General features: G+C 42.6%; 1 protein-coding gene across 9 annotated transcripts in view; it reads left to right on the top strand.

The window, feature by feature from the left end:
• MAP2K5 (mitogen-activated protein kinase kinase 5) overlaps positions 1-12,984 on the top strand; it is a 260,586-nt gene that overhangs the window by 147,227 nt on the left and 100,375 nt on the right. For all 9 annotated transcript variants that reach the window (XM_082737007.1, XM_082737004.1, XM_082737010.1 and 6 more), the window contains exon 16: positions 8,084-8,155. In XM_082737007.1, coding sequence (XP_082593133.1) covers positions 8,084-8,155 — 72 coding nt within the window. The remainder of the gene's footprint in view (positions 1-8,083; positions 8,156-12,984) is intronic.

The following is a 12,984-nucleotide window of genomic DNA, read 5'->3' as shown; positions in this document are numbered from 1 at the left end:
TTGCGTGTCGGCTGTGGCTGCGCTGGGGATACAGTGGCCGCGTGGAGTCGCCGTGACAGTTGCAGCAGAGACCATATGGCCCACAGAGGGAGAAATATTTATGCTCTGGCCATGTACAGAAAAAGTTGGCCAGCCTCTGGCCTATCTCCGAGAAAGCTGTATCTGACACTGAGTACCAGTGGTCCATCAACCAGCATTGACTGAGCAGCTCCCATGCTATTAGCCGGGTCACAGCGGAAGCATTTGAAGCCGCAGAAGATGTGGGTGAAATGGGAAGCGTGGCATTATATGTGGCTACATCATGTGAGACCTAAGAAAGACTTAAGTTTTATCAAACATACATTTAGAGAGTAAGAAGGCATACAGTGTATGATTTGGGTGATTTAACAGTGAAAAGGTGAAAAGGATACTTACTAAAAGATCACTATGGAGGGAGGAGCAAAGACTTAGAAATAGAAGATAATGTGATATCATTGGGGGTGGGAGGTAGGGCAGAGGATAAGTAGTAAGTTGTGGGAATATACAGTTAGAGGTCAGCTGGTATGATACCCTTATAATAACTAATACTTAACCCATGTGCCAGTCATTCTTTTAAACTCTTACATGTAAATGCTTTAAATCTTTACAACCACCCTATCAGGTAAGTAGTATCATTTTCCTCTTACAGCTGAAAAAACAGGCATAGAGAGGTTAAGTAGCTTACTCGAGTTCATACATCTAATAAGTGGCAGAGTCAGGATTCAGACCTAAGCCATCTGTCTACAGACACTTAAAGTCTAACTGCTGTGCCTCTCCCTGTGTCCAGATTATATCTGTATCTCTCCTGATCTAGATCGTGACCTTTGGAGGGGCAGGGTTTTTTCTGCTCATTCTCTATATCTGGTCCTACACACAGGGCTAGATGAATGAATTAGTTCTTGAAAGCTGCCTTCCCAGCATGACTTATTCACTAATTATAAGCAGAGCATTTAACTTTTCATATTAAGTATTTCCTTTGCACTGTAAGGTATAGAAGACCCCCAAATTACCCAAACACAGTAAACTAGGCTGCTCAAATGTTGAAAAGAAAACAAATGAAAGAAGTAGCACTGCATGTACAATCTCACTTCATTCTTCTATAGTCTAGAGTGTAAGGGATAGGAAAATGATAATTAGGAAAGAGGGCAGGTTTCTTAAGATCCTAAGTCATGAAAAAATAATACTGATGAACCACTTATGGGCACGTTAAGGGGTGGGACTTACAGGAGACTTGGGAAGTCATTTGGCCTAACCTCATTGACCCACACGATTGGAAAGTGGATGGCAAGTTCAAGGACATACCACATTTTAGGGGCAGATATTTAGGTCTGGTGGACACTGTAAGCCAATGCAAGAAATATTTTCAGCTTCATTTTAAAAGGATCTCATCCAGTAGGATTACAAGAGAAGTTAAGAAGGCTTGAGGGGCTCACATTAAACCGTTTCTCAGATATTCTGATTACTAAAAATCTTATCATCTTTTAAACATAGAAGTCCCTAAACTTCAGTTCAGACATTGTGGTTTATTTACTATTATAATGTTTTGATCAAATACAGGTTTGACATTATTATGAATAAAGTTTTAAAATTAAAATCTTACCCAAATACTTGTGCTTTGTGATCAGAAGGTCCATCCAGAGGCACCTGGGTAGTCCAGTCAATGAAGTATCTGACTCTTGATTTCAGCCCAGGTCATGATCTCAGGGTCGTGAGATTGAGCCCTGCATTGGGCTCCGTGCTCAGCATGGAGTCTGCTTGGGATCTTCTCCTTCTGCCCCTCTCCCTGCTCGTGCACTCTCTCTTTCTCAAACAAATAAATAAAATCTTGAAAAAAGGAAGTGCATCAAAGCAACTGTTTTTATCTCCTGAACATTTTTCCCACCTGGGCTGTTTTTGTCCTGGGAAATTACCTTTACCCAGAATGAAACTATACAGATGACATAATACAGCGACATTGGCCATGTTCATGCAGTGATGGTCATGGCAATGGTGGTGATCAAAAAGAAGTTGGCATTTACTAATCATTCCCATGTGACAGGTACTAAATCAAGCACATCAAATGGATTCACTTAATCTTTACACAACCCTATGAAGTATACGTATTATTATTGTCTTCATTTTATAGATAAGGAAACCAGAGGTGAAGTAAATTCATCCCAGGGTCTCAGAGCTGACCAAGTAGTGAGAGTCAAGATTTAATTAGGACACCACCTTCTAGCTTCTGGTAACAGCAGGTTTGGCTATTTGGACCAACTCTTCCATTGAAAAATGCTAGGTAGGGGGCGCCTGAGTGGCTCAGTGGGTTAAGCCCCTGCTTTCAGCTCAGGTCATGATCTCCAGTCCTGGGATTGAGCCCAGCAGTCTGGCTCTCTGCTCAGCAGGGAGCCTGCTTCCCACGCTCTCTCTCTGCCTGCCTCTCTGCCTACTTGTGATCTCTCTCTCTCTGTCAAATAAAAAAAAAGAAAGATAAAAGAAAAATCCTAGGTAAACTACTTTAAAAATCATCTCAAATGCACTGAAGAGCTAAAACGACAACGGCAATTCTCCCAGGACAATTTTCAGATGGAGTCCTGCAACAGAGGGGACAGCAGAATGTTGGAGCACCAAACCTGCTTCTTCCTGAGGGCCGTGAATGTCTGGGGTCCTCCTAAGGCAGAGGGTCTCACAGGAGGAAGAGATCCCTACGGATCTCAGAGATTTTTCTCCTCATCATGTGGGAGATCCAAAGGGCTCACCCTCGGTATATGAGCGAACCAGAGCCAAAGCTGTGGCTGTTCCTCATCCCTCAGTCCCAGGGAACAAAAAAGAAGGCCTCTCAGAGCCACACAAAGAAGCAGGATTAAAGGAAAAGGGGGAAAGTTGCAGTCATAGACAAACTCTGACACAGATTTACACCGAGTATTTATATTCATGGCATGAGTTGGAAAAGGAGCTTCATGCTAAGAACCTGGTTTAAGGTGGGCACACTACCTTACGGCTCAGAGAATCTCTCCAGAATGTTTTCAAGTGCAAAAACTGCAAGTAGTCAACAGACAGGCACACAAGGAAACAAGGCAACATGAAGAAGAACCAGCAGGAACAACAGATACACACACTCTTCACATCACAGATTTTAAAAGTGACATAGTAGATTGAGAACATCTCAAACAAAACTACTAGATTAAGATGTAAAAACTCACTACTTGGTAGCATATTGGCTATAGCAGAAGAGAGAATTCATGGTGTGGAAGATGGAGTTAGAGCATTCTGACCTCAGAACTCTGGCCTAATCAGTATGTCCTACTAACCACAGGGATCTGGCCAACTTAAAAAAAATAAGAAGAGGAAGAATTCTCCCTTGTTTGTGATACATATTTTGATTGCTTACTAACCTAAAATATTTGTACATACTTTGTTAATTTTGTGAGTAGTGTAACCCTGAGGAGAAATTGTTTATCAGAAGAGATAAGGATGCCCCTTGTTATCTTCCTGCTTTTGACCAGTGAATCCTGTTGTACATAGAGATGATTCTGGAGTGAGTCAGCTAACCATGGGTCCTGGGTAAATAACAAGCCACAGAGGGTGGCAGGAAGGAGTGCCGTGTTACCCTTTCAGATCCTCTATAAACTCTGCTTTTCATACCACCACCACTCCCTACTGTTCTCAGGAAGAACAGACCAGAATCTTCCCCCACTCCCCACCATGCTTAAACCTCAGTATGGAAGTGCTGGGGACAGGAATCCTGTTTTTCCTGTAATTTAGCTTCCCACACTGGTGGCAGCTGCCATGTCAGAAAGTAACACAGCTTTTGATTTTTAACTGCAAAATGTCTGTCACAGATCTTCTATCAGTAGTGTGGTACCTGATGGTTGGTGTTGTGTTGTGTTTTGTTTTGTTTTGTTTGACACGGGAGAGGACAGGGCAGGCTACCTTGGCTTCAAGTGTGAGAACAGATTTGAATTGTGCAGCCTCAGGCCATCAAGTCCTGGCTCCCTAAATTCAGAGTGAATTGGGGCTCATCTTTTGGCCGTGTCTGTTTCAGGGACCTGGGCGCATTTCCCAGTCTTTATCTGCTGTACCAGTTCTTCAGGTAGACCCAGAGAGCTGGCTACCTACTTTCACTGACCATTCATGCTTGAGCACAGCATCACAACAGTGATCTCATTTTGTGAGTTTAGTACAAGGATGATTTCTCCAGTGAGAGGTTGTCAGAATCTCATCCTTAAGGAGCCTCTTACTTGTCACCTGTGACCATTACCACTGATTTTTTTCTTTTTAAATTTAATTCCGTTTTTTCATGCTTTATGCTTTATGTATTTTTTTTAAGATTTTTTTTTTTATTTATTTATCAGAGAGAGGGAGGGAGAGAGAGCAAGCACAGGCAGACAGAATGGCAAGCAGAGGCAGGAGAAGCAGGCTCCCCGCTGAGCAAAGAGCCTGATGCAGGACTCAATCCCAGGACACCGGGATCATGACCCGAGCCGAAGGCAGCTGCCCAACCAACTGAGCCACCCAGGCGTCCCCAGCTTTATGTATTTTTTTAAAGAGTGATTTATTTTATTTGAGAGAGAGAATGTGCATGAGCTGGCAGGGGGAGGGTGGGCAGAAGGAGAGAGAGAGTCTTAGGCTCCACACCCAACATGGAACCAGACACGGGGTTCAGTCTCCCAACCCTGAGATCATGACCTGAGCCAAAAACCAAGAGTCAGATGCTCAACTAACTGAGCCACCCAGACGCCCCAGTTTTTTCATGCTCTATTTTCAGCTTCCAGTTTGCATTTGTTTGGATAGTTCAGTGGGCACATGTTATGAATGTATTTAATCTTGTTGTTGTTCTTGCCAAAGTATTTTTGTATCTGGACTCCCCTTGCCTTTGTTTGCTTGTTCTCTTCTCTGTGTGAGCACTATAGAGTGATAACTGTCAGCGAGGGGAATGAAGGACAGGAGGAGCAGGGAGGAAGCCACCATTTGGTTATTTTTTCAAGAATTCTGGAGGATTTTAGGATATTCTTGTTTGCTAGATATTCTTGATGGGCATGAATAGCAATAATATTGGGGAAGTTATATTAGTAGAACACTCCAGGGGACTTAATAATTGGTACATGCTTTAAACCAAATGTGCAGTAAACACGTATATAACGTCCCTTCAAGGCAGCATACCATGACTGCTCCCCGGCTGTGTGCCCGCCGTGGTGCTAGGTATGAGATGAGTAAGACACTTCCTTGGCCTCTTAGGAGAAACAGGCTGGTAATCGGGTGGTTACAACACAGTGCAGTGTATTAATATTAAAGACACAAATGACATTTTCATGAAGGATAGAGGCAAGAATTTGTTAATTCTTCCTGAGAAATAGAGGAACATTTCACCGAAAAACAGGTGACCCATGAGCAGAGCCTTTGTAAAAGAAATGTTCACTAAGCAGAGAGGAGGAAGACAGGTCTTTGCCTCTGCAGGGAATGTGGAAATGTTTAGTGACTGAGGCTGAGTATACCAAAGAATCAGCTGGAAAAATTATTTTTTATTTTTAAAATTTTTTCAAGTTTTTTTTTTTTTTTTAAGATTTTATTTCTTTGTCAGAGAGAGAGATAGAAAGCGAGCACAAGCAGGGGGAGTGGCAGGCAGAGGGAGAAGCAGGCACCCTGCCGAGCAAGGAGCCTGATGTGGGACTCCATCCCAGGACCCTGAGATCATGACCTGAGCTGGAAGCAGACGCTTAACCCACTGAGCCACCCAAGCATCCCAAGGAATTATTTTTTAAAAAATGAATACTGAACAGGGTGCCTGGGTGGCTCAGTCAGTTAAGCATCTACCTTCGGCTCAGCTCACGATCTCAGAGTCCTGGGATCAAGTCCTGCATCTTCTCCCTCTTCCTCTGCCTCCCTCCCCGTGCTTGTTCTCTCTCACTCTCCATCAAATAAATAAATAAAATCTTTTTTTAAAAAATGAACCGAAGGCTATATTTTGAGAAATACTGACCACATCGAGATAGTGTGTGGCTCTTCTGACTTCTGGTTCTGAGGGCAGTTTGGCACACTAGAAAGAGCCCTCATTTTGCAGTCAAACATACCTGGGTTTGAATCCTGGCTGTGTTCCTAAACGAATATGCCGACTGCTGCTGACCCACAGCTCTGGACTTCAGCAAATCACTTAATCTTACGAGAAACCTCAGTTTCTACATCTATAAAATAAAGGCAGTAATACCTAACTTTGCGAGATTGTTCGAAGATGTTGAGGATGCAAAGTATCTAGTCCAGTGTTTGGTCATTACATGATAGCTAATACTATCTTTATATAGTGGGTGCAAACTAGACCTCTCTATGTCTCCTTTTCCTTATCTGTTAGAAGGGGATAGTAATAGTACCAGTCTAATATGGGTGTTTATGATTTTGTAATGACACATGCACGAACAGCACTTAATGCCAAGCATATGGAAATTCTTTAGTAAATGCACATGGTAGTCTTGTTGATGGTGGTGGTGGTGGTGGTGATATTCCTGTAACTAATCAGCTGCTTTCATCCTAGCACCTATTGAACTAGCTGGGGTTGGATAATGGATTTGTTCATGAATGAACTAGAGCTTCAGAGGTGATGGGGTAGGGGATTTGAACTTAAAAGTAAAAGTATTGAGGAATTGGAATGACAGTGTCTCTTAGCAGCTGAGAGAGATGGTCAGATGACATTTGGCCCAGGGGAAGAATTGTTCTTGGTGGGAAAGGGGTTTTATAAATTAAAGAAATAAATAAAGGGAGGGAAATAAGACGATCCATCCTGCTACCCCAGGACAGGGCTTTATGTAATTTTATGGCAAGTGGTCCCAGGAGAAGGCAATAAGTATATTGAGGTAGCCTGATAGGTGTGGGTAGAAAGTAGGTCACAAATTCTGGGTCCCAGCTAAGCCAACACCCTGAGCTGTAGGACTCTGCCAATGACCTGAGAGCACCGGGCTCACATCTTCCACTCCCCTGGTGTATCCTCTGCTGCTGAGTGGTGGATACCTTCTTCCTCCATGTGCAGTGGACCAGGCTGATCCTGGCCCCAAATACTCTTCAGGACTCCCATGAAAGCTCCCAAAGGCTGATGCCAGTGGTTGCTGCCAGGAACTCCATGGGTGGACCCATGAACAGAATGGTGCCCTGAGGGCCAGGAGGCATGGGTTACGATCCCAGGCCTCCCATGTCCAGCTGTGTAACCTTCAACGACTATTGCGCCTCCATGAGACTTTGGTTTCTCTTATTTGTGTGCTCCTGTGTTCATTCAAAAGATTGCTGCGAAGTACGATACTGAATGCTAGATCCTGGAGGGATGGAGACACCAGGCTGCACCCACTTCACTATGGAACTATTCCTATTGAAGTATTGAGTGTGCCTGTGGTGGCTTTCTAGACCGCATATTGGTACATGTCTTGCATGGAGGACCATTTGTCCCAGGTGGACCTTTCATACTGTTCCTTGGTTTATATCAAAAGAAACCCTGATAAATGGAATAAAATGTTGAACCATAGGTGAATCTGGGCAAAGGAAATCGTGATTTTTTTTTTCTTTTTAGCTTTCCAGCTTTCTTATAAGTTTGAAACTATTTCCAAATGAAAAGTTAAAAATTAAAAATAATAGAATCCCTAGTTATCCAGACCCATCTCTCAAAAGTGCATGTAAGTGATAACATTATATAATGTTGTATAGTTTGTCACTTCACAGCTGAGACCACTGAATCTGGAGGGATTGGACCTGGATCCAAGTGTCCGCTCATTTCCCAGCTGAGCACTTGGCCAATCTGAGCCTCCATTTTCACCAATCCAAACCTCCATTTTCTTTATCTGTAAAATAGAGGTAATAAAGTTTTCCTCACAGGGACTTTGTAAGGACTCAGTGAGATGATTATCTATCCATATTACCTCTATTGTTTCTGTATGTTACCTCTGTAATACACCTACACTGACACACACACATGCACACACATGCACATACACGAAATTGTTTTGTGCTTCATAAGGTGCCACAAAATGTTGGTGGCTCCCTGCCTTAGTGATTTTGTGTTAGTGTTTCCTGGAGTAGCTCTATTAACTCACCAGCTTCTGTTTTCTTACAGCCCGAAAGAATTTCAGGGGAGCAGTATGGAATCCATTCCGATGTCTGGAGTTTAGGGATCTCTTTTATGGAGGTATGTCGTTTGCAAATAGCTGCTTCTGTGTATATCGGGAATAATATAGTATCAGGAAGAATGAAGATTTTGGAAAAAATAAATAAATAAATAGCCCTCCAGTGTGTTATGTGTATGTGTACACCAAGTTTAACTCTAAAGTCCTTTTGATATCTTTGAATGGCTTGTGAACAGACTATTCTGAGGTGCTGTTTCTTATACATCACCTGTATAAAACTTTCTTGGAGAGCTTCTTAAAAATACAGGTTCCCAGAGTCCCTCTATGACTAAATCCCGGAGCAGATCTGTGTAATGGTGACCTTGGTAGAATGCATATATGACTCCCAGAGGTGATTAAAGAGTACGGCCCTACTCATTTGGATGTATAAGTTCTATATGTTTAGAAAGAAAAAAACACCTTTCTCCAATATAGTCATTTCATGTGTTGGGGAACGGGGCATGATATGACCTGGACGAGGATGAAGAGTATGTATTCAGCACAGTTTTAGTGTCTTGACTGTTTATATAGCTATACTTAGAATGGACTTCATCTTAGTGTGCTACGTGTAACCCCACTAGAACTCTGTGCTAAGGTTTCTTGACAATGACTCTTGATGTGTAAGGAAACGTATAGAGTTTCCATTAGAAGGACGTCTGGCTGAATTATACTAGTATAGAATCTGACACTCACCAGTACTTCAAGAGTTGTTTCTCACATACATTGACTCAGAGAAAGGAGGGCTTTTTAAAAAGTAGAAAGGATTCCTTAAATAAGATCACGAGTAGAGTTGCAGTCATGATTTTATCACCTTTTTGGGGGTTAAGTACTTTCTCTGGGACTTTTGTAATGCATGAATGCAATTGAATTTATAAGGAAATATCTTTAAATTCAATTCACCTGCACTATAGAAAGCAAAAATAAAATAGTCAGTGTTTGCTAAACCATATTCTTCTGCTTCCTCACAGAAGAGAATCTAAGAGGAAATATAATAATGTATGCATCAGCTGAGAGGTTAGCAATAATTTCAGACAGAAGCTCAGAACACAGTTTCCCAGCAGAGTCCTGAAGGGCGTGGTCAGGTAACTTGTTTCAGAGGAAACTAGCACTTTTGATTTGTGGAGCTCAGGCCCTTGCTGTTATGTAAATTCCCTTTGCATATTTAAATCATTGTCATTGAATGCATTTAATAAATGATCAGATGGAATGTAGAACATTTGAGAAGTATGTGGTGTAGAGATAAGAGTCCCAGATTGGGAATGAAAGACAGAGAGAGTAGTTTCACCTTCGCTGCTGGTTTTTTCTTTTTCTTTTTTTAAATTAACAAATAAGGTATTATTAGCCCCAGGGGTACAGGTCTGTGAATGGTCAGGCTTACACACTTCACAGCACTCACCATAGCATATACCTTCCCCAGTGTCCATAACCTAACCACCCTCTCCATATCCCCCTCCCCCAGGCAACTCTTAGTTTGTTTTGTGAAATTAAGAATCTCTTATGGTTTGTCTCCCTCCCAATCCCATCTTGTTTCATCTTTTTCCTTCCCTACCCCCCAAACCGCCCACTTTGCCTCTGAAATTCCTCATATCAGGGAGATCGTATGGTAATTGTCTTTCTCTGATAGACTTACTTCGCTCAGCCTAATACCCTCTAGTTCCATCCACGTCATTGCAAGTAGCAAGATTTTATTTCTTTTGATGGCTGCATAGTATTCCATTGTATATATATACTACTCTTCTTTATCCATTCATCTGTTGATGGACATCTAGGTTCTTTTCATAGTTTGGCTATTGTGGACATTGCTGCTGTAAATGTTCAGGTACACATGTCCCTTCATATCACTACATTTGTATCTTTAGGGTAAATACCTAGTAGTGCGATTGCTGGGTTATAGGGTAACTCTATTTTCAACTTTTTGAGGAACGTCCATGCTGTTTTCCAGAGTGGCTGCATCAGCTTGCATTCCCACCAACAGTGTAGGAGGGTTCCCCCTTCTTGCTGCTGGTTTTCTAGGTGTCCTGTGCAAGCCGCTGTTGTCCCTCACTGGGCCTCATTTCTTCCTCTGTAAGATAATGATCTCTAAGCCCCTTTCCAGACTAATATTCTATGACTCTGAGCAGTCTGTTATCTTTCTTTAACTTTCTGCATCAACTCCAGAGCTGAGCAACTTGGACAATGATAGACCCAGCGTGATATAACATGAGGCACAGAGCAGGACCACGAGAGAGCATAACTAATAGATTTAAGATTTAGAACACATATAAAGATCCATTGTTCTTTCCTTCCCCACTCATTTTGAGCTCCCACGATGCCTGTTGGATGGACAATGGGAATATGGTGACGAAAGGACACTCCAGTCTTGACTCCCATGAAGTAGGGCATGAGGAGGACAGAAAGCAGAAGGATAACTAAACATATAACCTATCAGGTGGAGGCAAGTCCTATGGAGAAAAAATAAAGCAGAATGATCCTTTCTGATAAAGTAACCTTTGAGCAGAAACTTGGACGATACGAAAGGAGAGAGCCATAAGGCAACAGCAAAAAAACAGAGGCGCTAAGCTGGAATGTGTTTGGCACATTTAAGGAAAGCAGAGAGACCAAGATGAGTGTAGTGGAGTTAGTAAGGGGAAAAAATACATTCGGAGAGATAGCCGGAGATTAGTTCATATACTGTCTTATAGGACATGGTAAGGACTTTGGATTTTACTCTGAGGGGAAATGATTGAATTATATTTTCAAAAGATCATTGAGTGCTCTCTGGAGCACGGATTATAGAAGGGCAAGCATGGAAACGAGATCAGTTAAGGTAGGTAGGTGGTAAGTAGATTGGTAGATTCCCAGTACATAGAACATACTTACATTTGCATACTGCAGCACATGTCTGCCAGTATTTCGGTAAATGCTAGGGACGCAAAGATTTAAAAAGACACTGTTTACAGTGTAAAGAGGAAGTTTGCCATTGGTGTATTTGGAGTTTTGTCGATCATGTTCTTTTATCCCGGAGGTAAACAACTGAATGGTCTCCAGAAGACTGAAGAAAACAGTCTTGTTGAATTTGTAAGATTGAGGAGGGTTAAGGTATAGAGAGCTGTGTAAGAAATTGTCACAGTTAGTCTGGGACACCTATGTATTGGCTCCTGAGGACAGGCTCCTGAGCACATGAGGACAGACGGTTGAGAGTGAGAGCCAGGAAGGGTTAGATGTTTTAATGCTCCCTGTGTTTAGAGACAGTTGGTGAGGAGGCCATGTTCTGTCGGTATAGGGTGTAAGGTGCGGTCTGATTATGATCATCAAGAGGGGTTGGTTGTTGCATGATGTTCAACTAAGTGCTTTCAGGGGGAATTTTCAGCCCTTGTTTGATAGGCAGCAAGTGACGGCATATGGCCAAACACAAGGGGTGAACCAGTAAGCCACTAGAGAACAGTGTAAGGCCCCGGGCGTGTGCTTTATACCAAATTCATTTAGGGCGCAAAGTGACACAAAATAAGTGATAGGGAAGGGAACCCAGAGGTTTTGAGTCCCTAGATGAAAAAAACGGGAGTAATTCAGTGATGAAGAGAACGCCAAGGTGCTTTTTCCCTAGGGGTGGATGTAACGAGACTATTACCTGCAGAGTGTGGGGAAGTTAGTCCACAAAGAGCACTTTGTTTTCACCTAGGTCTGCTTGGGGTAAAGGTGGCAAATCCTGTTTAAAATCACACTAAAGAGAAGAGTAAATCTCAATAGCATTTTAAAATTCTGAATAACAATTTGTGTTTTGAAACATAGTCAACATCATCAAAGAATTGCTTATCTTCTGTTTATCCTCACTTTAAAAAAAAACAGGACTCCCTTGTTAGGTGTGTGCCCTGAAGAGTAAAAACTTTACTTCATTCAGTGATTACTGTTAAAGCACTTTGTCAGGCCTTGGAGAGTGGGGGCACACAGAGCTTTTGATAAAGAAGAGGGATCCCCTAAAGCCAAACCAGACAGCGTGCCAGTATTTTCAGTAAACCTGTTTCCAGAGGACCCTGAGCCCCGGGGAGAGGCGGGGTTTCTCAAAGGAGTGGACAGTTGAGCTGGGTTGGTCTTGAAGAGAATTTGCCACTGGGAGGAAGAAGGAAAAGAGGGAAGAGCCCCTCCTCATCGCCCAGCACATTCTAAGGTGGATCTCTGTGAACCTTTCAGGACAGATCTCTTGTCAGAGCTGCAGGGTCTGTGCCCTGGGCCATTTCACTACCTGTGAAGGTACCTTCCTCAGGGTGTTTTGAGGGTACTGGTGGTAAAGAAGCAAATGGGATGAAAATGCAGGAAACTGAGCAAAGGAATCTTTCTGAAATTACACAAGAACCAAACAGAGACAAAATGGGAACGAGAGTTTTCCATCCCTTATACCTCTGCTAGCGTCCCTGCCCCCTGCAAATCCCATAAACTCTCAGCCCTTCCCTGAGGTTTGGTGAGACAGGAATCAGAAGTGGCCTTCATTATTTTAAACTCCTTAAATAGCGAGGTTCACCTTTGCTTGCCTTCTCCGTTCTGCTCTCCCCTCGTTAATGTGCTGTCACAGTCCCTGTGGGGGTCATAACAAGGCCTCTCGCACACTTGTTCATAAAAGATGATGCTACATGCCACTAAAAATGTGCCATTAAAAAAGTCACAGACAGGTACATTTGTGCCTTAAGCAAAGAATCTTTAATATCAGACTATCTTTCATCCAGGGTCAGAACTGCCCCGTCTCCTCTCTGTTCAGCATCCCTGGGGGATAAGATGGGTCTCTTCCAGGATTTTGTCAGCTGTATGTCGTATTTGGAGTTGGCAGAAGTCACATAAACGTGGAGATTACCCTTAAGAAGGGAAAAAAATGGGATTATTC

This window comes from Mustela nivalis, assembly GCF_964662115.1.
Source record: "Mustela nivalis genome assembly, chromosome: 6".
NCBI lineage: Eukaryota > Metazoa > Chordata > Mammalia > Carnivora > Mustelidae > Mustela > Mustela nivalis.
This window is presented reverse-complemented; position numbering and strand designations above follow the sequence as displayed.